The sequence below is a fragment of the Monodelphis domestica genome, chromosome 4 (genome assembly GCF_027887165.1).
Source record: "Monodelphis domestica isolate mMonDom1 chromosome 4, mMonDom1.pri, whole genome shotgun sequence".
Classification (NCBI taxonomy): Eukaryota; Metazoa; Chordata; class Mammalia; order Didelphimorphia; family Didelphidae; genus Monodelphis; species Monodelphis domestica.
The window spans coordinates 151684239-151711706 of NC_077230.1; the positions used below are offsets into that span (position 1 = coordinate 151684239).

General features: G+C 37.3%; 2 protein-coding genes across 6 annotated transcripts in view; both read left to right on the top strand.

The window, feature by feature from the left end:
* LYPD6 (LY6/PLAUR domain containing 6) overlaps nt 1-27468 on the top strand; it is a 164034-nt gene that overhangs the window by 95497 nt on the left and 41069 nt on the right. For 2 of the 5 annotated variants that reach the window (XM_001372256.4, XM_016433627.2), the window contains one exon: nt 23303-23484. The exons of the other annotated variants lie outside the window; for them this stretch is intronic. The gene's annotated coding sequence lies outside the window, so the exon portion shown is untranslated. The remainder of the gene's footprint in view (nt 1-23302; nt 23485-27468) is intronic. 5 annotated transcript variants of the gene reach the window in all.
* On the top strand, nt 1846-3872 carry LOC100616974 (WD repeat-containing protein 82-like; the record flags this gene model as incomplete). The annotated part of the gene is given in 3 exon segments (XM_056826098.1): nt 1846-2341; nt 2344-2361; nt 2364-3872. Coding segments are annotated over 3 exon segments (897 nt in total), but the record flags the coding sequence as incomplete, so codon positions are not given.

Sequence of the window (27468 nt, forward strand, 5' to 3'; positions counted from 1 at the left end):
ACATAATTGAAAAAATGACAGAACAACAACCAGATAAACTATATCCTTTAAAAATGGCCAGATTGGTCAGCTGTTGGTTATTTTTGAAGGAGAAGAGACTAAAGAAAGTTGAAGAAGAGCAAGTGTTACCCCAGTTTCCAAAAAAGGGCAAGTTTGAATTTGAATTTGGGCATCTAGATAGCACAGTGGATAGAGTGCTCATCCCAGTCAGGAAAACTCATCTTCCTGAGTTCAAATCTGTCCTTAGACACATACATTACTTAACTCTCTTTTGTCCTCAATTTTCTTTTCTGTAAAATGAGCTAGAGAAGGAAATAGCAAACCACTCTAGGCTGTTTGCTAAGAAAACACCAAATTGAAACAATTGAACAAGAAATTTGAATTCAATTCCTAACAAAATTCTAGACTATATCATTAAAGATATGGTCAATAAACTTCTAGAAAAGGAAGTAGTGAACATAGAGAAGCGGCATCAATTCATCTTGAAAAGGCTATGCTGGACTAATCTAATTGTTTGTTTGTTTGTTTTTTTACATAGAGTTACTAGTTTGGTAATTCAGAGGAATGTAGGGCAAATTTACCTTAATACTGAATTGACTTAAACAGTGATTATCAATGATTCAGTGAAAACTTTGAGGAGGTCTCTAGTGAGGAAACTAAAAAATATGCCCTTAGCCTTATGCTATGTAATATTTTTTTGTCAGTGTCTTGGAAGAAGGCATAGATTGTATATTTATCAAGTTAATAGATGACAGAAAGCTGAAAGGGATGGTAAATACACAGTATGTCAAGACACAAAAAACTCTTCATATTCTAGAACATTAGGTCAGTTCTAATAAAATTAAACTTAATAAAGATTATTGTAAATTTGTACACTTGGTATAGGAAAAAATGTGAAAAAGGATCTGAGGTTCTCAGATTCCTGGATGCTTGCCTTCAGGTAGGTGGAGTGTTATCATATGGAAAAGCCTTGTTCTACTTGGCTTCAGAGAGTAGAACTTGGTACAAATGAGGGCAGTTTTTGGGAGGTCCAGAGTCAGCCTCCATGTATGAGATAACACTTTACCTATTGTAACCATTCCAAACCAGAATTGACCTGTTTTGGGAGGTAATGGGTTCTTCCTTAAGCAAGGAGTAGATGGACTTTTGTTGGCAAAGTGACAGAGAGGATTCTTATTCTAGATTCAGATGAACTAGATGGATTCTGGGATTCCATCATTCTCCCAAATTCTCTAGTTCCTTCTTTATTCCCTGTCTGATCTTGGGCGATTTCCTGCACCTTGGTTTCCTCATCTGCAAAATGAGTGATTGGGGTTAGTTAATGTCTAAGATCCCACAAGGGATTTCAAATCTATTTAACCGTCTGAGGATTTGTCATTAAAACATTTCACACTCCATAGAAAAACACTTTTCAGGGCAATTTTAAAGAGAATAGAAACCATCAGTGACCATTTGATGATGTACATGTTCAGACAGGCAATAAAGGAGGAAGGAAGAGGATAAGCAATCATAAATTCCTTCCATGTGCTTGGTTTTGTGATAAGAGATTGCGATATAAATACAAGCAGAAAGAGAGATAATCTCTCCCTTCAAAAAAGCTTATATTTGCTCTTGCCCCAAAATGGCGGACACAATGAGAAGGAGATGCGCTGGCTTTCCCTGAGGAGCCTGTGAAAAGAAGCCCAGGCCAAGGGAGGATGACCGTTGAAATGGAGGAAGGGAATGAGGAGGTGGACAGCATTCCAGCCTCCCCGCCCCTTCCCCTCCCTCCTCCCTTTCCCCACCACCGCTTCCTCCGCTCCTGACCCCGCTGCAGCCTCCTCCTCGCCTGGCCCGGCGCCATGAAACTTCCGCGTGGCCAAGGTGTCCCGGGAGAACTCGGACAAGATCAACTGCTTCGATTTCAGCCCCAATGGCAAGACGGTCATCTCCAGCAGCGAGGACGACTCCATTGTCCTGTACGACTGTCAGGAGGGTAAACCAAAGCAAACACTGTACAGTAAGAAGTATGGAGTGGACCTAATCAGATACACCCATGCAGCCAACACCGTAGTGTACAGTTCTAACAAAATAGACGATACAATCCGCTACCTGTCCTGGCACGATAACAAATACATCCGGGACTTCCCAGGACACAAGAGGGTGGTAGCCTTGTCCGTGTCACCAATAGATGATGTTTTTATCTCTGGGTCCCTGGATAAAACCATCGGGCTCTGGGATCTTCGGTCTCCTAACTGCCAGGGTCTCATGCATCTCCAAGGAAAACCAGTTTGTTCTTTTGATCCAGAAGCGTTAATTTTTGCTGCTGGAGTCCATTCTGAAATGGCTAAACTTGATGACCTTCTTCTTTTGATAAGGGGCCATCAAAATGCAGTATGATAGGAACTGTGAGTGGACAGGCTTAAAGGTCAGCAATGAGGGCAAACTCATCCTTATAGCTACTAATGGCAGTTTCATCCGTCTGATTGGTGCATTTAAGGGCGCAGTAATGTATACATTTGTGGGGTATAATAACAGTAAAGCTGTCACATTGGAGGCCTCCTTCACTCCAGATTCTCAGTTTATCATGATTGGCTCAGATGATGGTAAAATTCATGTCTGGAATGGAGAAAGTGGCATACAGGTGGCTGTGTTGGATGGGAAACACACTGGTCCCATAACCTGTTGGCAATTCAATCCTGAGTTCATGACCCTTGCCAGTGCTTGTTCTAACATGGCATTCTGGCTGCCCGCCATTGATGACTGATCATTTTTCAACACATTGAAGGGCAGCCAATAAGAGGAGAAAAGGGACTGAGTATTGGGATTCTGTGGTTCTGAAGCATCCTTCTACCCAGCCCTTTCTGTGGACATTGCTATACATCATTTAAAAAAAGTCTCCTTTGCTGCGTTCCTTCAAAAAGGACACTTGGTGCTGCAGACCTGAAGTTGGATCCAGATTTTCTGCCTGTGGCTGTATCAAGCTCCTCCTGAGGGGTGAGCTGTGTCAGGCTCATGGGCATCAGTGTGGACCCTTGGCATCGCGTCCTCTTTTGAATGTTTAGGGAGCCTATAAAATCTTGACTCCACATGTTTTCTTTCCTGCACCCTGTCCCCACAAATGCTTGGAAATCTAGTTCTGGTTTTGAGGTACTAGTGCACTTTCCCCTTTTCCCTCTGCATGTGTCATGATTGAATTTTCCCAGTATTGTTGTGGCTTTATTCCATAGCCATCATGTTTCTTCTGTGCCAAAAGTTTAAAAATAGTCATTTCAGATGTCTTAGGTACAGAGGGAAGGACAGAGCTATGTAAGGTCTTGGTTTGCAAGGAACTCAAGGAACTCTGCAGACTGTTAGGGTGAGGGTGCCAGGTATGGACTTAGTTGTGTGGCTCAGTCTGTTTCTCACTTATGGGGAGTGTAGAGAGAGGCCAGGGAGTCTTGAAAGAGGTGACAGGTCAAGTGCCTCCAGCAGTCAAGGAGGCTTACCTCCTTAGCAGACAGGGGGTCAGCCCTGTGTAAGCAAATGGCAGCTGAGCTGGGATGCAGCTAGGTTGTCTCTGTCCAATGATCTTTTCTGTGTACATATTTATGAGGTGGGAGCCCATTTTTTTACTTTAGAAATCAATAACTACTTCATGTGGGCCAGTATTGTGGAATGAGTCCAAATTGTTTACACTGAAGCTTTCTTTTCTCTACCCCCCCAAAAAAATCCTGTAAATAACCTGCAGATAGCCCTACCCCTTTCTCCAGCACCCAAACCCACAAAGCCGATTCTGGGCTTGTATTTTTGTTAGTGTCTAACCTTTTTATATGACTTTTTTCTTATTTTACATTTCAGTTCTATGTGTGCACCTTTATTTTAAAACAAAAAACTACACATTGTTAACATCAGGCTAAATTTAGTACAATAGCCTTATAATTTAAAAAAAAGCTTATATTCTAGGGGGAGGAAGAGAACCCATATAAAAGGGAGCTGAGAGGTGAAGTGGGGAGAGAAAGTACCTCTGAAGGGGCAGGATGGCAAAGTCCAGAGAGTAGAATCACAACTGGGAGAGGAATGAAACATGGATGAACTCTATCTGTCCTCCAAATGCAAGGCTCTGGAAGGGACACATCAATGGGAGAAGAGGGCCTGGATGGGTAGAGAGAAGTTCCAGGGTGAGGACAACCCAGGCACAGAGGAAAATTCAAAATTGAAAAGATAACTGAGTCATGGTCAGAAATACAGTTAGAAGGGGGAAGGTGAAATGAGTCTCAGACTCCCAGAGAGAGGACATTTCAGGTAATATTTTTATAGTCTAAGTTATGGCATCTTTCATAAAATTTTCACAGTCCAAGTGACTTTGTTAGAATTCTTTGTCATGATACATGCAGAAATTATTGAATTGTGAATTCATCTATTTTAGGGAGCTGAAAATATCCATTAACATCTTTTCCCCCCACATGAAAAGAATTATAGGTGTAATAAATTTACTTAGTTGCAGAGCTATTTCAGATTATTTAAGGTATGGAGGCAGAAGATAAGGAATTAATGCATTTAGCAGAGTATTATCTTGTGGGAAAGTTACTAAATTTTTCAAACCCTTTGACCCAGAGATTCCACTATTGGAAGTGTATTTCAAGGAGGTTACAGACAGCAAGGAAAAAAATCTTTTGCACAACAATATTCATACTACCAGCATTACTTGTAATAATGAAACACTGCAGAAATGTATACTCAGTGATTGGAGAAGGGCTGTACAAATAAAAATAATATGTGAACATAACGGAATATTACTGCACCAAAAGGAGTGAGGGACATGAATAATATGGAGGAACGTGGGAAGATTGGTATGAAATGAAGCAGAGTGAAGAAATCAGAGCTAAAAGAATAATTTGAAGTATAAAATTCTACTTATCTACAATATAAATGACTGCAACAAGCCAAAGTTAACCTTAGGAGGTAATACAACTGGCCATCAAATACAAGGTCAGATTAATATTATAATATCCAAGTTAAAGGATCATCCTTCCTTTCTCTTAACTGGGTAAGGAGGAAATAGAACAAACATTTAATAAGTCCCAGGCACTTGGCTAACCTGCTAAACCCTTTACAAATGTTATTTCATTTGATCCTTACAACTTCCATGATATCCTCATTTCACAGTTGAGGAAAATGAGACAGATGTTATTACTTGATTAGAGTCACACAGCTAGGAAGTATCTGAGACAGGATTTTAACTCACATCTTCCTGACTCCAGGTCCCAGGGTTCTATCACTGCGCCATCTTTCTCATCTGAGGAATGTGTCTTCTAAGGAAGTTTGTTTGAATGTTTTTTTTTTTTTGAGAATGGTCTATTCTGTCAAAACAAACTATTGGATAATTTTTAAAGAAAGAATAAAAATAAGAAAGTTTAAAAGGTTTCCCTGGAAATTATTTGCTGGTTAGGTATCATTTTGCTTTTTTGAGACCTGAAGTCCAATAAACCACACTGATTTTAGATAAATCTTCCTGTTGCCTCTGGAAGCCCTCCTCCTTCTCAAAAGGATACAAAGTGTTAATGGCCATGAATTGGGAAGCTATTATAATAGTCTAGGCAAGAAGGATTATTTCCATCCTCATCTTCCTCCCCATAGACCCTTGAATTCTGTCTCAGGGTTTCCCTACTGCTCTAGGTGAGTTTTCACTTTATTTTTCTAGAACTAAGACTTCACACCACTTTCTAAAAATCTCCACAATCTAACATCCATACCATTTTCCAGCTTGTCATGATGTCTTATCTTCCTCCATTAAAATGTAAGTTTTTTGATGGCAGGGACCAGCTTCCCTGTTTGTAATATATATCCCAATGCTTGATACATCATCAGTACTTAGTAAATGTTATTTCCTTCTCTGTCTCTCTGTGTCTCTCTGTCTCTCTGTCTCTGTCTCTCTCTCTTTCTCTCTCTGTCTGTCTTTCTCTCTCTCAGCTGGTTGTCACATTGGATAGAGGGTAGAACTACTAGTTTTGTGACCCTGGACAAGTCATTTAATTACCTGCCTCAATTTCCACTTCAGTAAATAACATCTCCCTCCCAGGATTGTTTTGAGTGTCAAATGAGATAACATATAAAGTACTTTGCAAACCCTTATTAAACATGCCACATAAATTCTAGGTACTGTGATGGTGATGATGACAATAATCATGAAATGCATAAGAGGGACATGCAAATTCCTGGCCAGGAGGGAACGAGGCTGGACATACAAGGTGAAGAGTGTAAAAGAAAACATCAATGACTTTTGGATCACACATTAGTTGAACTCATACACATTTTTCTATAGTTTTATCTCAGAGGAGGAAAAAACAAAACAACCCATCCCAGCATTTTGTTGTATTTGATGAAAGCTAAAATATTCTTAAATATCTTTCTCTTTTTTGGAGGAAGGAGAGAACTATTTTTTACAATAAAAATGAATCCATCATCTATACTTAAGAGAGTCGCAAGAGTGAAAGCCCTCTTTCTGCCAGTTGTTCACCTTCAGCTTTCTTTGTTCTCCTTTTCTGTCTCATTCCTTTGAAGGCTGTACCTTCTTGCTCTCTCTCCAAAGTTAACAGTGCCTCTCTTCTCGAGCACTAGTTCTACCCCTGGAGATTTTCTGATTGATGAAGCCCTTAATCCTGCTGTTAAGAACCCCCTCAGCTCTCACTGCCACAGAGTAATGTCGCTCTGTGTGCTTTTTAAGTACAGCTCTTCTGAGGCCCCAGAGGTACTGTTGCATGGAGATATTTCATTGTTCTCATTGTGGAATTAACGTGTATTTCTTGAAAAAGAGACCCAAAAGGACCATACGAAAACCCAAAGGGACTTAAGCCAAACTGATTCATGATCCCCTAGCATGATAAACAGCACTAATTTGTTTCATTTCAAAGTGAAAACACAGATAGTAATTGTTTTGCTGAGCTAGGAGCTGAAGCAGTTTCCCTTCTTTCCCACCCAAAAAAGCACACTACAACTGAAACAGTTTGACTTGTGAGGGAATCCATGTTCTTGTGAAATACCTGTGAAATATTTAAATTGATGTATTTAATCAAAATGTCATAATATTCTCCCAACTTTACCTGAAGCGAATCAGAAGCTTGAATCTTGGGGTTTGCCAGTGCTGGCATCCAAGGACATAGGCTCACATCTCAGCTGTCGCTCTCCATGTGATTTCTTTGGGGCATTGACTTCCCTTGGCTTTCAATTTTCTCATATTTTTAAGAAGGGTTGATCTAGATGACTTCTTGCTTAACTCTCTTTATTTCTATTACTGACTGCATAGGCCACCGCCTAGTTGGGACTCTGGTTATCAGTGGGAGAGAACAAACTTGCAGAATAAAATAAGGATATAGAGAATAAAATATAAGGAAGCAACCAAGGGGGAAGTGAAGATAATGAGAAGGAATAAACCTTCATATAATAAATTGCCTATGTGCTAAACACTTTACAAATATTATCTCATTTTATCATCACAATAAACCTTAGAGAAAGGAGCCATTATTATCCCCATTTTACAATAGAGAAAACAAGGCAAACATGTTAAAGGACTTGGATGTAAGTAAGCAACATATAATGAAAAATGAGTTTTTGATGGGAATTGCAAATGTGTTGCAGAAATTCCCTAAATCACCAAGGATTTAGGATCCTCTGGGTAACCAGAGAATCCTAGAACTGGAGAGGAAGGACCATAAAAAATGAATTTCTTTCTTCCTTGACTTTTTCTTAAGTAGGTAAAAAGCTAAAGCATCTTGGACAAATAATTGTTGGTTTTCTTCTTAAAAGTAAATTTTTTCATATTTTTTATTGCAAAAAATTTCTCTCACTCCCCCTTTTCCCATAGAGCCATCACATATAATAGAATTTTTTAATAAACTGCAGTCATATAACAGAATTTTTTAAAGGGAAGGAATGGAAAAATGAAAAAATGAAAACAATCAATACAGTGAACAAATATGAAAATATTTTAAATGTTCATACTCTTAGATCCCCTATCCTTGCAAAGGGGGAGGGGGGCTCTTTCCTCATATCTGTTCTTTGAGGCCAGGCTTGCTCTTTGTAATCTTGTTCATTTTTAATTGTTTTGTGTATATTCCTTCCACATGGTTGTAATTTCTACTTACTTGACTGCATCATTTTATGTGTTTTTCCATGATTCTCTATGTTCATATTTTTCATTTCTTACAGCACAGTGATATCCTATTACATTCATGTACCACATTTTATTTAGCTGTCCTAAAGTTGATGGGCATCTTTTTGGTTTCTAGTTCTTTGATACCATGAAAAATGCTGCTATAAATATTTTGATGCTTTGGGTGTTAGTGACATCCAGAGGTATTTTTCTAGTAGTAGAATTCCTGGATCATTGATATAGAAATCTTGGCTACTTTATTTGCATAATTTTAAGTTGCTTTGCAAAATGTTTGTACTTATTCACAACTCCATTAATAATGTACTTTTGTGTTTCCCTCAGTCCCTCCAACAATTAATATTCTCATCTTTTACTGTGTATAGGATGATACTTTAGAGTTTTTTATTTGCATTTCTGATGTTATGGGTTATTTGGTATATTGTTTCATATTGTTTTTAATAGTTCATAATTCTTTTGAGAACTATTTGCCTACATCCTTTGACCACTTATCTTTTAGAGAATGACTTCTCCATTTCCTTCTTGAAACTACCCAAGAATAGGAGATGACAAGGCTCTATTCTTAATGTATTCCAGTGCATACTAAGCCTCATTTACCTCCTTCTTCCCAGTTCATCTCCCAACCTTGTCCCTATCAAAGAACTTACCATCTGTAAAATGGCATCTTGACATGCATTAGGCATTCAATAAAGAGTTTTTGATTTGATTTGGTGGCAAGGTGCTGATCTTTAGCCAATTAGCAACCTTAGGTGTTTTTTTTAACTTTGGTTCCTACAGGAATCAGTAATTTGATATCATAGCTTTAGTTTGTAACTGATTGCTTTAGCACAGTGATTTGGTGAACAAAATGCTGGACCTGAGATAAGAAGACCTGGGTTTGATTCCGGACTCAACCATATATAATTGTATGATCTTGGGAAACTAACATGACAGCTATGTAGCACAGTGGAGGGAGCCCTGGGCTTGGAGTTTGGAAGACTTGAATTCAAATTTGGTCTCAGAGTGACCTGGGCAAGGTAGTTAACCTCTGTTTGCCTCTGTTTTCTCACCTCTTAAATGGGGATAAGCCGAACCTCTGCTAGGTTTATATCCCAAAGAGATCCTAAAGAACAAGACTTATATAAAAATATTTATAGCTGCACTCTTTGTGGTGGCAAAAAAATGGAAATTGAGGGGGTGCCCTTCAATTGGGAAATGGCTGAACCAATTATTGTATCTGTTAGTGATGGAATACTATTGTGCTCAAAGGAATAATCAAATGGAGGAATTCCATGTGAACTGGAATGACCTCCAGGAATTGATGCAGAGCAAAAGAAGCAGAACCAGGAGAACCTTATACACAGAGATGGATACACTGTGGCATAATTTAATGTAATGGACTTCTCTGCTAGCAGCAATGCAATGATCCAGGGCAATTCTGAGGGACTTATGAGAAAGAACACTATCCACATCCAGAGAAAGGACTGTGGGAGCAGAAACACAGAAGAAAAACAACTGCTTGATCACATGGGTTGATGGGGATATGATTGGGGATGTAGACTCTAAATGATCACCCTGGTGCAAAATCAATAATATGGAAATATGTCTTGATCAATGGCAAATGTAAAACACAATGGAATTGCATGTCAGCTATGGGAAGGGGGAGGTGGAGAAGAGTGAAAGAGTGAAGTGAAAGAAAGAAAAGAGTGATTCATGAATCATATAACCATGAAAAAATATTCTAAATTAATTAATTAGATAAAATTTTCAAAAAATAAAAAAATCTAAAATGGGGCTAATTATAGCACTTACCTCTAAGAGTTTTTGTGAGGATCAAATAAGATATTTATTTATTTGTTAGTTTGTTTATTTTTTCAGACTATTTTTCCATGGTTCCATGATTCATGATTGCCCTTCCTTCTCTCTCGCCTCCTAGAGCTAACAAGCATCTCCACTGGGTTATACATGTATCATATACATGTATACATAACACTGGGTTATATATGTATCATTGTTCAAAACCTATTTCCATGTTATTCATAGTTGCAGTAGAGTGATCCTTTAACATGAAAACCCTAATCATATCCCCATCAAACTACATGATCAATCATATGTTTTTCTTCTGTGTTTCTACTCCCACAGTTCTTTCTCTGGATGTGGATAGTGTTCTTTCTCATAAATTCCTCAGAATTGTCCTGGATCATTGCATTGCTGCTAGTAGAAAAGTCCATTATATTCGATTGTGCTATAATGGCTCTGTGTGCAATGTTGTCCTGGTTCTGCTACTTTCACTCTGCATCAATTCCTGGAGAATAGTTCTCAAAGAGGTCTTCACTTGGAATTCCTCCAGTTCATTATTTCTTTCAGCACAATAGTATTCTATCACCATCAGATACCACAATTTGTTCTGCCATTCCCCAATCGATGGATATCCCCTCATTTTCCAGTTTTTGCCACCACAAAGAGCACGGCTATAAATATTTTTGAACAAGTATTTTTCCCTGTTATCTCTTTTTGGGGTACAAACCCAGTAGTGTTATGGCTGGGTCAAAGGATAGGCATTCTTTTAAAGCCTTTTGGGCATAGTTCCAAAATGCCTTCCAGAATGGTTGGACCAATTCACAACTCCACCAGCAGTGCATTAGTGTCCCAGTTTTGCCACATCCCCTCCAACATCAAATGAGATATTTAGAAAGCACTTAGCACAGTACCTGGCACATAGTAGGCACTCTGTAAATACTAACTATTCTTTTTATTGTCATTATTATCATCATTATCCTTAACTTTAAAACAGGAATAATAATACTTAAAACTATTCACATTTTGGCACTGTTGTGAAGATAAAATCAAATTATAGAAGTATAGTACATGGCAAATAATGAAACTGTATTCTAGTCCATCTTGCTGCCATCTTTCCCAAAGAATCTCTGACACTTTCATTTTTTCTATTTAGTATACCCCCTAAATGCAACAAGATGAGACAGTCAATGACTTTTGAATGGAAATGGGCATGAGAAATGAACAGTTGGTCACCACATTCATCAATAGTTTGGAGACACCTGGAATATCAAAGTTAAAAGGACGTTTAGTGATTATCTTGCCCAAACCCTCTTCTGAATGAGAATTCCTTCTACAGTATAGTGGTCAATTTAGTCTTTGCTTGAAAACTTCTTTCTGTGATAGCCCTTTCTACTTTTATTAGGAAGTTTTTACTTTATGTCAACCTAACTGCCCCTTTTTGCAACTTTATCTTAATATTGTTAAAAGTACCCTCTGAGGCCACATAAAAAAAGTTTAATTCTTTTCTACATGGTAGCTTTTTATATACTAAAAGACAGCTAACATGACCTCCTAAATCAGGCTGGACATTCTCGTTTCATCAAATTTTCCTCATGTAGTGTGATCATCCAACCCTTAGCCTCCCTGTTGATTCTCCTCTAGACACACTTGAACTTATCAATGTCCTTCCTAAAATGCAATTGATCATAATATTCTAGATGTAGTCTGACCAAGGGAGAAAACAGTAGGGCTGTTACTTCCCTAGACCTGGACTCTATTTCTCTTTAACAAATCCCAAAACTCCATTGTGTTCAGACATATGAGGTCATGTGTGCTTTGTTTTTGTTTTTTTTACTGACTAAAATTTTATTTTTGGTCTCCTAATAATTTTCTGAGTATCTTTACTGCTATGTTTCCCACATTGTAGTTATCCTCCATGATATCTGCCTTGAAAAAGCAGTTTTCTTTCTCCATCTTCATTTTTAGTTTCTAACCTTTTTGATTAGACTTATAAAACTGCAGTCAAATCAATTCTTATCAGTCCCTGTTAGGTATATTCTATTCCTAACTAAGAGCCTGTCTTTGCTATTTTAAAAAGTTGGTTGTCTTCAAAGAAAGAATGATAAATAGAAACATGAAAGATAATTTATATGTACATATTTCTAATGGATTGCCTTCTGTGGGACAAGGAGGGGAGTGGGGGGTGAAATATCTGGGAATTTTAATGTAACTAACAAACAAATAAATTCATAAAAAAAAACATGTTTTAAAGTTGACTTTGAAATCCAAATCCTCTTTTCAGATACCACCCACTTAACTAGCTAATCATTTCCCAATTTTTTAATTATCTTCTGTCATTAATAGATCCCTGACTTCATTGATATGACTACCAAATACCAACAGGGCAAGTCACACCTTCCCATTCTATGAAGTTCTTGTTCATGACCTCATATAAATCTTTCAGAGAAAGTCCACTCAATAGATCCATGGACGCTTCTTCTACTTCTGTTGACATTACACTGGTTTCCACACAATGTACAGGTTGCTCATCTATTAGGCTTCACTTTGAAGTATCACTGGAAAATATTTTTGTTTTTTAAAAAGTTTCCTGAAGAAACTAAAGGCTGTTAAAAGCTTCATATGCCTTCCTAAATTGCAATCCACTCTTTCTCCTCTTCAATTCTGGGCTCAGCTTACTGTCCATCTTCATTGTCTGTCCTAGATATGTGTACTAATACAACATTGTGGGAACTGGGAACATTGCAGTCTGACAAATAGTGCCTTCCCTTTTTCTGGGTGGATAGTGAAGCCTACCTCCTCTGAATGACTGCGGATGTTTTTTAGGAAACTTTACAGTGTTCTATGCCTTGATGAAAAATATCACCTGCAAACAAGACCATTTTAGAGGATACCCCATATATTTATGGAATTATTCTTGCACTTGAACCCAGTATTTTTTTAAATATTCTTTTATTTTTTCTATATTATACATATATTTTTAAAGTGACAAGCATTCTTGATAACTATATGTCTCTTGCTATTTTGTCTCCCTTGATATTAATCATTAGAGAATCATGGAATGAAGCTACACATCCAATTTATCCAATGATAAATATCATTTCCTCAACTATATTACCCGCCACTAGTGATAGTAGAGCTTAAATTCTCAACAATCACTAAAGAAATAATTGAAATAATGATCATGAACATAATTGTCTCACTGGAAATAAAAATACTGGAAATAAAAAACTTCAAGAATTTTTCTCTTTTCAAGTTAGTTATAAGGCTGATATTGGATGACTTGTTAGATATTTTCTAATTCTTGCATCATAATGAACTATATTTATGTATTTTTTTGTCTCCTATTAGAGTCTCTCCCCAGAGACTGATGTTTTGTATCTGGGTTTCCCTAGAAACCAGCACATCATGGGTTCTTGATGAATATTTGTAAAATTGCATTGGATTGGGAGCAACTAGATAGCTCAGTGGACTGAGAACCAGACCCAGAAGTCCTGGGCACTTTCTTGTTGGGCAAGACACTTAAACCTCATCAACTGCCTTAGAACCCTTACACAGTGTTGATTCTAAGATGGAAGAAAGGAAGGAAAGGAAGGAAGGGAAGGAAAGAAAGAAAGAAGGAAGGGAGGAAGGAAGGAAGGAAGGAAGGAAATTAAATCCACACACAGAACATTATTGAATCAATCCATATTTATTAAGTATGTTGGGGATATAGATGTGAGGAATGAAGCTATCTCTACCTACTCTCAAGGAACTTACATTTGAGAGGCAACCTAATCTAAACAGAGCTTTAAGCTCAGTAAAGAGTTTTGCAAATATTATCACGTTTTATCTTCATAATAACCCTAGATGATAGGTGGTGTTATTTTCCACATATTTCAGAGGAGGAAACTGAGACAGACATAGGTTAAATGACTTCCTCAAGGTCAGGTAGATAGTGACTTTCTGAGGCTAGTTTTGAACTTACTGATTGTAGGTTCAGCTCCAAAATTGTATCCACTGCACCACTTGGATCTCCCCTCTTCCTCTCTTCCCTCTTTCTCCCTCTTCTCCTTATCCTCCTCCCCTCTCCCTCCTTCTCTATAACTCTTGTCCCACAGATATATCCGCATCCACCATACACACACGGACAGAAGAAATGAGAAAATCTCCATTCTGAAGGATAAAAACCACTTGAGAGATGCCACAACTAAGGACCTGGGAGGCCTGGGGGAATCACTTTGGATGTTTTGAATCAGAGCATAGAAGAGTTGGGTATGCAGTAATTTTTTAGGCATACTTCCTGCCCAACTCCCCCCTCAGTAAGCTCCAAGAAGCTCTGGCTTTTATAATTAGCAACTGGAAGATTAGATGGTCAAAAACCTAATGGATAATTTGTACACTGATTAAGTTTGACTGTTTAATTGTCCTCACTTAATTAAGGCAGTATGGAGAATATCTCAGTGTTGTCTGCCGAGGGGCCGGTTGACAAGATGTGTTATGGTATTACTCATAAAACTGACACATACAGTAGAAGAAGCATTTTAAGCTTTTCCGAAGAGACTAAAGCCCTTGGTTTTTGCTTTATTTTTCTTCTCTTTTCCCCTCCCCATTATCTATTATTATAATCTATCCTGTCACAAGAGTTGCCTTAGGCAGCATGGTTAAGTAAAGGCTGTCTTTTGGTTGACTCATCCTTTCTACTTTTCCTTTGATTTCAGGATCCTTACGTTTTTCCTACTTTCCTAGGCCTGACTTTTCTCTGCAGTTCCCCATGTTCTAGATTTTTCCAGGCCTCTTCTATACAAATATATGCACGTTCATTTTTTTCCTCTAAAGTCTTGGCATTCTCTTTATCTCTCATCAAGCTCAAAGTAGATGACTATTGCTCATATGGATGGGTATATGGTGGAATGAGTCATGAAGGTCATCATCTCACTTCTTTTTTTCCCCAGGCCATGGGGGAAATATACAAATTGTGCATGTTTTTCCCAAGGGGAATGCAGCCCCCATTTCACCTCTTTCTTCTCTTTGAGTGATCAAACTAGTCTTCAATTCTGCTTATACCATTTCAGCAGTATTTTTCTTGGCCAACCTAGTCTCTTTTCTTCCAATTTCTGCTAATTTAGCATAAGCCTTTATTACTTCCTATCTGGAATGTTCCAGTATTCACTAGCAATAAAATATAAAAGATTAATAGATATTGAATTCAATTGAACTTATGTTTAGCTTACATGAAGCAATTTCTTTCATCTAAACTTCTAATTTAAGTAAGCAACTGTCAATTGGATGATGATATCTGGGTGGTGGACACAGGGTTAGAACAGAAAGGTTTCCTATAAGCTTAGATAACTGAAAGAAAAAAAAATTAGTATTCCTTCCATGCAAATTCTAAGGTATTTAGTATTGTTTTTTTAAAAAATGGGGATTAATTAAGTGGCTCCTGATTATGAGGTTCCCTCTTAATGATTAAGAAGCCAGAAGTAAAGTCTAATCAGAGGAGAATCTCCTAGCCTTCCTGTCTAATTTATTTCTTGTCTTCCCTGTTTTCCTAAGAGTTTGATAATTATATACATTTTTATCTATTACCCATGTGTGCTAATATTTCTCAGGGAAATAATTTTACTGTAGTCATATAATTTCAGAGTACTTTTATATCAATGATCTCTTTTTTACTTAATACAAGGTAAGCTTGAAGACCAGAATCATCTCATTTTTGTATTTTGTAAACCTTGAACTTGTTACAATGCCTAGTATATAGGAGATTTCACTGGTCTGAGGAACTCAGGAATAGAAATTTCCTGAAGGGGTACATGAATTTGAATGGGAAAAAAACCCTCTTTATTTCACAATAATTATTTTCCTTTGTTATCCTATGTATTATTATTTTATGCATTTAAATCATTATTCTGAAAAAAAAAAAAACAGACTTCAATGGAACTTAATGAATTTCTTAGAAGACTGAAAGGTTTACCCAGGATCACACAGCCAATATATTTCAGAGGCAGGCCTTGAACCCAGGTCTTCTTGAATTCAAGGCCAATTCTCTATTAATTAAGTAGAAATTATACCTCTTATTACAATTTCTTAATGCAAATTACTTAGAAAATAGTGCCTGGCCCAAGGCAGGTGTTTAATCAATATTTACAGATTAAGCTATAAGGTTCTATGACTGAGAAAACCCTTTTAGGAAGAATCAGAAGGTTATCTCCTAAAGTCCCACAGGAGATGAAATCTATTCAGATTATTTTAAAGGGCTGCAGTTACTCAAAGGAGTTTCTTCTTTCCATTAAGCTCCATAAGGGTTTATAATCTGAAAAGAACACTTATTTCATGAGTCATTGTGGGTTTAGCAATAAAAGTGTTAGACTTGAAGGTGAAATTGGAATACAGGATTCTCATGATTCCAAGACTAGCTCTTGTGACCATGAGATGCCTCCCAGGTCTTTGAATCTCAGTTTCCTTCTTCGTAGAAAAGAATACTAACACCTATACTCCTTACTTCCCAGGGCTGTTGGGAGAATCAGATGAGATCATTTGCTTTGCAAATCTTAAAATTCCAGATAAATGGCAATTACTAGTATATTTGCTATTTATCCTCTTAGGCATGGAAGACAGAGTCTAGGAGGTAAAGGGAATGCCATTGTTTTCATGATAGTAGGAAAAGATGGCATATAGCTTGAGTTAACCCAAGGTAAATGAAAGCCAGGAAGAGGAATGTCATATTGGCATAATCTCTAGAGGAGTCGACAAGGATTGATGGTGCATCATTTCAGAGAAATCCCCCAGAATTTCTAGTATATTTTTTCTCACTGACTAATGGAATTATCTTATGTTTAAAAATAAAGTGTAGATTTTAGTTCATAGGCACCTGCCAACATGTGTGGATTTCTTCTGTGTGTGCATGTGTGTTTATAGGGGGAGTTATTTTGACTTCCTTACTAGAATACTAGTTCCAGATAAATTAATTGTAGCTATTGATTTTCCTGTTGTTGTCATTGTTGTTTTTAGGAAATTTTCCTATATGTCAGAGTGTACACATATCAGTAGCCCTAAAAAGCAACAATAATGAAATTTCTATACATAATCAGCTTTTTAGGAGATTCATCTGAATGCCAAAATTCTTACAGATTGATTGTTTTTAACATCATTCTGCCTGGCAGCTAGAGTTAGGGGCTCAGTTTGGCTGAAAGCCATGTTATCATTAATCCTTTTCTCAGAGACCTGGAATTTCGGTTGCTTCATAATTAGGATCATACGATTACATAATTTATGGTTGAAAGTTACCTTAAACATTATAGTCCAACCCTCTCCTTTTACAGATTAGGGAACTGAGACTCAGCAAAGTTAAGTGTTTTGCCCCAAACTCAGAAAGACAAGTAGCAGAGGTGGGATTTGATTGCATACACAAAGTCATTTGAAAAAGATCCTGATGCTGGGAAAGATTGGAAGCAAAAGGAAAAGGAGTTGGAAGAGAATGAGGTGGATAGATAGGGTTATAGAAGTAACAATATGAGTTTGGACAGATCTTGTGAGACAGTGGAGAATAAAAGAGCCTGGTGTGCTAGGGTCCATTGGTTCATGAAGAGCAAGACAACTGATTGAATGAACAACAAAGCCAGTAATATTGTGGCTTTCAAGGAAACAGAGTAATATAGTAAAGAAAGATCTGGATATGAAAATCTCAAAGACCTAAATTTAAGTCTTTATCACTTATTATCGTGTGACCTTGGACAAACCATTTTTTCCTCTCTTTACCTTTTTCATCATCTATCCCTATTCAAATTTGTTAAGTAGCTAACTTTTATAAAATTTCATTCATTTCCTTTACTTTTTTCTTATTTATTTTTGTTTAGATTTATGTAGTTCAAATAGGGGAAGGTTGAGGTCCTCCACTAATGTAGTTTTACTTTCTTTTTCCTCCTTGAGCTCCTTTAGTTTCTCCTTAAAAAATCTGGATGCTATGCCATTTGATGCAATTTGGTGAATAGATATTAAATACTGATGTTACTTCATTGTCAATACTATGTTTTATCAAAATGGAATTACCTTCCTTTTTTCTTTTAATCAGATCTATTTTTGCTTTGGCTTTCTCTGAGATCATGATCGTTACTCTTGCTTTTTTTTTGTCCCAGTTGAAGTCCAATAAATTCTGCTCTAGCCTCTTCCTTTTACTCTGTAAGACTCAAATGTGTTTCTTGTAAACAGCATATAGTAGGATTCTGGTTTTTAATCCACTCTACTATCCACTTCCCCTTTATGGGTGAATTCATCCCATTTACACTCACGGTTATGATTACCATCAGGTATCTTACTCCATTGTGATATATTCTTTAGAACTGTTTGTTCCTAATCCAAATAGACTATAGTTTCTAAACTTTTTTTGAATTTTTGTCTGCTTTTTGTAATTTTTATGTCTAGTCCCTTGTTGGAGAATAGTTACTTGTACTCACAGTGTATCTCTCTGTATCAGCTCTTTTCTAATTTGTTACTTCTAATTTCTTTTTAAATAATTTTCATCTTACTTTCATTGATTTGTACTGCATGAATTTCCAAATATATCCCTTTCTCTTTCCCTTCATTAGAGATTTATCCTTTTGTAACAATGCAGCAAATATTATTACCCCTTTTTTACAGAAGAAAAACTAAGTTTTGCCTCAGTTCTGACTTGCTCCAAGATTTTACAGCTTTTACATGGTAGTAACAGGACTTTAATTCTTATCTAAAGACTCTGAGTTCAGTCAGTGTAATGAAATCAAGTTACCTGTGAATTGCAAAATATCCCTTCACATTGTTTGGATCAATTGACTCATTGTATGGGATTATTTAACATTATACTGTTAAGAGGTATATGGGGTGTTCAGGGAGGGGTAGTATCTCTGGTATGGAGGGCTTGTCGTGCCCTTTTAGGGCAGCTCTCCAGCCTCTGACCCCCACCTGACACCCAGCTCTCACTTGTGGCTCCCAGTAGCTGCTAGCATGCAGCAGAGGCCACACCCCAGGCAACGGCTTCGACAGGCCGGCTAAACCTTGTGAGGGTAGCCATCGGGTCGTCGACCCCTGGTGAACCAGGGCTTTGCTCACCCAGCATGTGAAGACTGCTTAGGCTGAACAGGCGGAAGAAACCAATAAGAAGGTTCAACGGCTGAGAGGGCAACGCAGCAAAGCACTGTGGAGTGCTCGGGGCGTGTTGGAGCACAAAAGACAACACGGCCATCCAGTGCAGCTGAGGAAGTCTCCAGGTGTAACGACTTTTCGTGCCTCTGGACCCAGGCTTCCAACGCCAAGAGAGTGGGACTGTCTCTGTGCATCAACTTTTCCACTTAAATCTCCTTCACGCACAAATGTTTTTGTGCACACTCATCTACATCACAGATGAAAGTGCACAAAGACAATCGTCATCCTCGGTTACTGAGAGACTACTACTACTACTATGATTACCATCTGTGTTTTCCCTTCTATCTCAATTTCCTTTTTTAATCCTTCACACTCTCCTTTCACTCTTTCCCTCTACGTCACTTTTTTTCCCTTTTAATCACTCCCTCCATTCTCCTTGCTTCTCTTTAATTTTGTGTTTGGACATCAAATTTTCTATTTAACTCTGGTCTTTTCTTCAGGAATGTTTAGAAATCTTCTGTTTTATGAAATGACCATACTTTTCCTTGATCCTCAGTTGTAAACCCAGTTCCCTTGCCTTCCAGAATATCATATTCCAGGCCTTCTGGTTCTTCAATGTGGAAGCCACCAGATCCTGTGTAATCCTGAATGGGGCTCTATGATATTTGAATTATTTCTTTCTGGCTACTTGCAATATTTTCTCCTTGGCTTGGGAGCTCTTGAACTTGGCAGTAACATCTCTGGGAGTTGTCATTTGGAGATTTATTGCAGGAGGTGATCTGTGGATTCTTTCAATTTCCATTTCACCCTCTTGTTTAAGAATGTCAGGGCAGTTTTCTTTGATAATTTCTTGCAATATGATGTTTAATCTTTTTTGTTTGTTTGTTTGGTCATGAATTTCAAGTGGTCCAATAATTCTTAAATTGTTTTTCCTCAATCTATTTTTCAGGTCACTTGTTTTTTCAATGAGATATTTCATTTTTTTTTCATTCTTTTGATTTCATTTTATTGTTTCATGCTGCCTTGTGAAATCATTAGCTTCTATTTGTCCAGTTTTAAATTTTAAAGACTGAATTTCTTCCATGACCTTTTGATCCTCCTTTTCCATTTGGTCCATTCTACCTTTCATGAAAATCTTTTCTTAATTGTATATTTTTTGCCTCTTTTTTCCAGTAAGTTCTGTTTTTCAAGACATTCTTTTCTTTATTGGGTTTTTGAACTTTTTTCCAGTTGACCAATTTTACTTTTTAAGTTGTTATTTTTTTTGCATTACTTTAATTTCCTTTTCCCATTTTATTTGACCTGTCTTATTTGATTTTTTAATTTCCTTTTTAGTTCTTCCAGTGCTTGAGACCAATTTCCATTTTTCTCTGAAGTTTTGCATGTGGTCGCTCAGATCTTACCATCTCCCATTGAATCTGTGTTTCCTTCTTTGTCTCCACAGAAATTTTTTTAAAGTTAGATGTTTCTTTTACTTATTGCTCATTTTCTCAGCCTTTTCTTTATGTCTGTGGACTGGGAATTCTGAAAATTGCTGGTTTGGTCTCCTTTGCTGCTGGCTTGCAGGGCCCTGCACCATGAGCTACTTTGCCCTGGGGTTACTTCTTCACCACTTTGTGAGCAGTTTTGTATGAAAATGAATTTCAAATTGTATTCAGTGGGAGAGCTCCCTCAGTCCATCCTCCTGTTCGTTTTTGATTCATGTCATTTTGACGTCTTTTTAAAGATTGATTTAGAAGGATTGTCAGAGAGGTTTCAGTTTTAATTGCTACTAAGCCTCTATCTTGGCTCTTCCCCTCTTTTTCTTTATCTAGAAAATCATAATAATAATATCCTTTTCACATTGCAACAACTCCAGTTAAAACATCTGATGTGTGGGAGAATCTAGTATCACTAGGTTCATACCTTGGAAGTGATTTTGGAGTAGAAAGGCCACTAGAAAGCCAAGGATGGCTTTGGTTTTATGTTTGAACAAAGTACCTGATGTAATAAGGAAAAATTCAACATGGGTCATGTTTTAATCTAAGAACTTTTCAGTTTGGATCAGTGTTCCCAGGAAGATTTATCTGCCTAAGAATCCCTGGAATCAATAGCAGTTTCCAATTTTTTTGAGCATGTACTTCTTTTATGTAACAATAAATTATATACATGTTAATACCTACAAGTTATTATCTATGTTATAATTCTGCAGAAATAGAAATTTAAAAGGATAAGGTAAAGATAAAATAATAGGTAATTTTAGTTATTATAGAGCCACTAGAGTCAATTGAGTAGAAGAGTGACCTGGTCAAACTTGTAGTTGGGGAAAATAACTGTCAGCTGTGTGGAGACTGGATTGTTTTGATAATTTTGCCTAACAGTAGCTGTATATATGGCTGGATCACGTTAGGTCAAAATTTCCTTAAGAGACTTTGGAGACTACTGGTCTAGAGGCTTCTATCTAGTACTTGATAGTGTGAGTCATGGGCATCTAACTGCTGCCATGTCTATGTGATTCACAGATTCCCTAGAATCAGTTCTGTCCAATAAGAAAAAAAAATCAAAGTAGTAAATAATCTTTTCTATACAGTTTTTTGTTTTTATCTTTGCTTTCCACATGATGTCATGTATAGTATAGTGGAAAATATACCAGATTATATGCCAAATGACTTGATTATGTTCCCATCCTACCTCTCTCACTTATTATGTCAGGCAAGATCCATGATTTCTCTGAGCCAAAATCTCCTCATCTATAAAATTAAGAGGTCCTCAGGCCAAATGCCTACTTAAGTCCCCTTATGTAGCTTAATCTATGATTTATATTTGCCAGGAAGAAATATAGGGTCCTTCAGATTTCAGTGACACAAATCTATAATATCCATCTACCAAGTTGATTAACCAACATGGCAGCATTACAATCAGGCTATGGTCATGAGTTTATTCCCCACATGAGCCACTTAAGATAGTTTTGCTTGGTTCTGTGGCTATTCTCAGCCAGTCATTTGGCAAATATGGTCCTAGGGCAAATGGATAAGCATTCTTGAAAGAATTGTTTAACAGAATGACTTTTCAGTGTTGTTGTTTTTTTCCAGTTGCATCTGATTCTTCATGACTCCATTTGAGCTTTTCTGTCTTTAATTTTTATTGTCATGCAAAACACACTTCCATATTTGTCATTATTGTATGAGCAACCCAAATACCAAAATAAAATCATAAATACACTGATGTGAAGGATAGTATGCTTTGATCTGCAACCATCCAACTCCAAAGGTTCTTTCTTTGGAGGTGGGGACCTTCCCCATCAAAAACCTTTCAGGATTGTCCAGGTCATGGCATTGCTGAGAGTAGCCAAGTTTTCAGAGTTTGTAATCATATAATATTGCTGTTATTGTGTGAAATGTTTTCCTGAGTCTGCTTATTTATCTCTGCATCAGTTCCTGTAGATCTTTTCAGTGTTTTCTGAAATCATCTTGCTTATCATTTCTTATAGTGCAACTGTATTACATCACCAACATGCTTCACAATTTATTCAACCATCCCCAAATTAATGGATATCCCATTTGAGGTTTTCTTAGCAAAGATACTAAATTGTTTCCCATTTCCATCTCTAGCTCATTTTGAAGATGAGAAAACTGAGGCAAGCATTGTTAAATAACTTGTTATGGTTACATGGTTAAGTCACATAGCTAGTAAGTGTCTAAGTTCAGATTTGTCCTCAGGAAGATAAGTCTTCCTGACTCCAGGCAGGAAACTCTACCCACTGTACCATCTAGGTGCTCCATAGAATGTGTTACTTAGCTTCATCTTTATAGAGATGGCCAACTCTTCCAGTTAGACCATTTATTCATTCATCATTTATTAAGCACCTATTATGTTCAAGAAACTCTCTTGGCTCTGTATACTGTGCTAGGTCCTTTGTTAAATGGCCTTTGTATATTTGGTGCATTTACATAATGTCTTTCTTTAATTTAAGAAGCTATTTATAGAATTATAAACTGGTTACATTTAATATTATAAAGTTTAAAACAGAGATGTAGAGTTGGAAAAACAAGGGAAACAACAATAAATAGAAGAGTAGAAAAAGGAGGGAATAGAAATATCAGATGCCTATTTCTATTATCAGTAGTTACTTAGAAAAACCAATTTAGATGCCTGAATTTCATTACCCACAGCTAGTAAAGTATTTTTCCAGGGAGGGAGTTAACATAAATGAAAAAAAAAGTGCTTTATTACCAAGGACATCTCTCTTAGATATTGCAGCTGTTTTTGTCTGAATAATGTTATACGATAATAATTTCTCTCTTTAATAACTGTTATTTATAGATGCTTATAAATAAATTGGACACATCTTAAGAGTTTTTGTTCCAGTGATACAGGATGTATCAGACCTATTATACAAATAGCTCAAGAATCTACATGCTAAGGGATGGATTGGATCTTAAGAAGGCAAAGGATCATAGATATTGAGCTAAAAGGGACCTTCATCCAGCCCAAACATTTTGCAGGTGAGGAACCTAAACCCTAAATAAGAGAATTGTTCAAGGTCATGCAGGATATAGGCTATGATTTGGACCCAGAGCCTTTTTGCTTCAAACACAGGCTAAGAAGGATCATGCTCAAGCATTTGTAGAGAAATAACTTTGTTTCTGATTTTAAATCCAGTAATGTTCTGTTTGGTTGTATTTTAAGAAGTAAATTCTAATAGAGACTAGGATTTTGTTAACTTCAATACCTTTTCACAGAAAGCAGTCTGTTTCAGTTGTTACTAAAAGGGACCAAATACAAATAGATCAAGCCACTGTTGAGCTGGGTGGCAACTGAGGGGAACAGGAATATTTCTCCAACTTATTGATAAAAACTGAAGATGGTAAGGGATGCAATGAACCAGACACAGAGGTTTATATTTCTTTAACCTTAAATCAGAGGTTCTTAAACTGGAGTCTGAATTTTAAAAAATGATATTTCAGTGTAATTGGGTTTTTTTTTGTAATACTATGATTTTTATGTAATGTATTATAAAACATTATTGTGTTATTGGGCTTTTTGTAATATTATATTTTTGTATTTAATGTATTGTAAAACATTATTCTAAGGGCAGCTAGGTTGCTCAGTGGATAGAAACCAGGCTTGGAGATAGTAGATGCTGGGTGCAATTCTGATCTCAGACACTTCCTAGCTATGTAACCCTGGGCAAGTCACTTAATCCCCATTGCTTAGCCCTTATTGCTCTTCTGCTTTGAAATCAATACATAATATTAATGCTGACAGAAGCTAAGGGTTTGTTTTTTAAACATTATTCTGAGAAGGGGTTGATAGGCTAACAAAGAAGAAGGGCTCATGATACATAAAAGGTTAAGAACTCGTTCTTAGTTAGGCACAGCTTTAAAAAATATTAATTACTAATTATGTGTGTTTTTTACTTTAACAGAAAGTTTTCATTTCTATTTAAATGATGATAATTGAGTGGAAAAGTATGATATAAAATTTTTGTCCTAATGAACCTTGTATTATGAAATCACTTTACCTCTTATTAGCTCAGTTCCCTTGTCTTGAACTGATGGCAACTTACCTGAATTATAGGCATAAAACCTACAAAGAAATAAGTTCTGGAGTATTAAGCTTCCAAAATCCAAGTGATGGTAAACACTATACTGACCTACCAGATAAGAAAAGGCTCAACTGTGAAAAGCCTCTGGATAAGAAGACTACAGTCCCCATATAATATTGCTGGTATTTTATAGTTCTCCCTGGCAAACAATGGTTCTCTAATCTAAATTTCTCATACTCTCCATGCCCATAATGTTGTTCCTGAATATACTTTATGGAATTGTCTCTTTTTAGTGTCACTAGATCCAAACTGGAAGAAGGGGAAAGAACCTTATTTAATTGGGAGGGTTGAGGTGTCAGCTGCTCAACAAATTCATTAATGACAACAAGAACTATTAATGAAAGTCCTTCATTCTTAGAGCTCTAGGTCTTAGTCTTCAGTGTCTTCAACCCCTATGTTATGGGAGCCTTCAGAGATGAGATTCAGGTGCCAAAATAACCATCAAATAAAGAAGCCAACCTCAGAAACAAGGGCAGTGCTAGGGATAGCTGTACTAGGAGTGGAAGAAATGAAAAATCAATAAGAGGGTGAGAGACAGCTTTTGGGGCTCATTATGGCATAAATTTAGAGCTTGAGGGTGGTTGGAATCATTTAAAAAGAGGGAAAGATAAGAATGGAAAGCCAGGGCATATTGGCTAATGATAGCAGAATGATACATCTTGAGAAGGGCAGAGAAAAAAATGATTTTTCTCATCTGAGGAATCAGGTTGCAAAGACAAGACTTATGTTTAGGGAAGAGTTGGGATATGGAGAAATGCTTGTTTGGGAACAGCATAGAAGAGTCTAGGAATTTGGGGAGTGCCATTGACCCAGACTATGGGGATCCTCTGAACATAAAAGTCCTTAAAAAGTTACCATTGAACTAGAAACTTTGGGATATCCTCTCTTTATCCAGTATTTTGGTAGTGTCAGTACTGGATGTAGCCAGTTATATTACCTAGAGGGTGCTGGCCTTGCCTTGTTCATAGGAAGGAGAGATTCCCTGTTCTGAATCCATGGTGACCACTGCACTGATAACAGCAGGTGGAGGTCCTGGCTATAGTCACAGTCAGTTCTCATAGATCTAAGAGGGAAAGGAATTCCCTAATGGTGATGTAGGAGGTTGAGACTGCAAGCCCTTCTTTTTGAATCCTGAATTGTAGCACAATGCTCATCATAGTATCTATGTGGCTGCCAAGAGCCCCAATTCTAGCCCTGGCTAGCAATTTGTGGGGTCCTGAATCACTGTGCCATACATATCAGGATATTAGTCTGGCTACTTGGCTGAGTGATCCATATTCAGAATAACCTCATGAATTAAGAGGAAGAAATGTGGAGTCTCTATCAGGAGCCCATGATTCCTCCTTCTGTGGTATTTAGTAACCATTTTGGTCAGTGGCTCATGGACTAAAGAAAGGTACCCATGGTCCCAGCCTGACTTGTTGTCCATTTAGCTGGTTTGTTTGGAGTCTGGCAAGAAGGGACAAGCCCAAGAGTCACTGCAGGAAGTTTTGTTGGTGACACATTGGCACTTAAAGCAGCAGCGATCATTCCAGAGGCAGTAAACATAACAGCAAAACCTAATTGGGAATAAGGAAGAGGATGAGGAAGATATTGCCCAGGGGGATTCCATACCTGAATTTAAATGATCCTTGAAGGATGGGGAGGAAGATCTCCAGGAATCAGTTGACAGTGGGAGAGACAATCAAGTAGACCAGGGACTATCAATGATTTCTCTGATGGCTGGGGGTTTCAGTGTGGACATTAGGGTGTTTCTAGGGGATTCCCCACTTTGGCCATCTGGAAGGGAATTTATTTCAAAGCTGGGATGGGAACATTTTTTACTTCAAAGTGAGAATGGGGTATTCCCCACTCCACCCCTAAATATCTCAGCCACTTATCTCCAGAGGCAGAGTCTTGAAGAACTGTCCATTGTCCTAGTTTTGTATTCAATTTGGTAGTGCTACCTCTGTGGTCAGGATGGTAGTCTTATAGAGTATATTGTCCAGGGAGGTCAAAACATATTTTTTTTGTTTTAGCAAAACAGCTCATAATTTCCACAGTAATTTAAAATAGAATCATGAGACAAAGCAACAATTTAGATCCCAAATAATGAAATAAGCGTTGGGAAAATTAGAAAGCTATCCAGTGTTAGAAATGTCATAGTATTATATAAAGAAACATTTTCACTATACCAGTGAAAGAATTTTACGTGTTCACTGTGAAGTTAAGAGATGGGACAGTTGATTCTACCTGTACCATGGTCCCAAAAGGTTGCTGACAATTTGCACAGACTTTCAACCACCAATTCTGTTTTCCTCCCAGAATCCAAGTTCTTATGGTGGATATTCAGTTGCTTTTTTTTCTGCTTATGAAACTGTTCACCTAGCTCCCAGCTCCTGGTACAAACTATTTCCTGTAGAGCATCTCCCTAGATATGTGTCATGAATACATATGCTTCTATCAAAACCTCCTAAAAGTCCCTGAAGCATTACCAGTTCTGTGAAGGCTTAGTCCCACTCTTGGAATATTTCCTCTGGAGTCCTCATCTCAAGCATTTCTTATAGGAAGATTTGCAGACAACTGACTCAGTATTATGTGTGCTACTAGTGATGGGTTCTTAAGCCTTTTATTGAGTCATGAACCCTGTTGGCCCTCTGGTGAAACCTTTGGGTCCCCTCCCCAATAATGTTTTAAATGTGTAAAATAAAGCACATAAGATTACCAGGGCAAATGATTATACTGAAATACAGTTATCAAAATATTCTTTGAAACAAGTTTATAGACCACAGGCTAAGAACCCACATCAATGCATAACCAATAGCAAATTGCTTGTTGTCTCTGGGGGGAGAGATAATGTAGAACACAAAATGTTAGAATATGAATGCCAGCAATTGCGTTA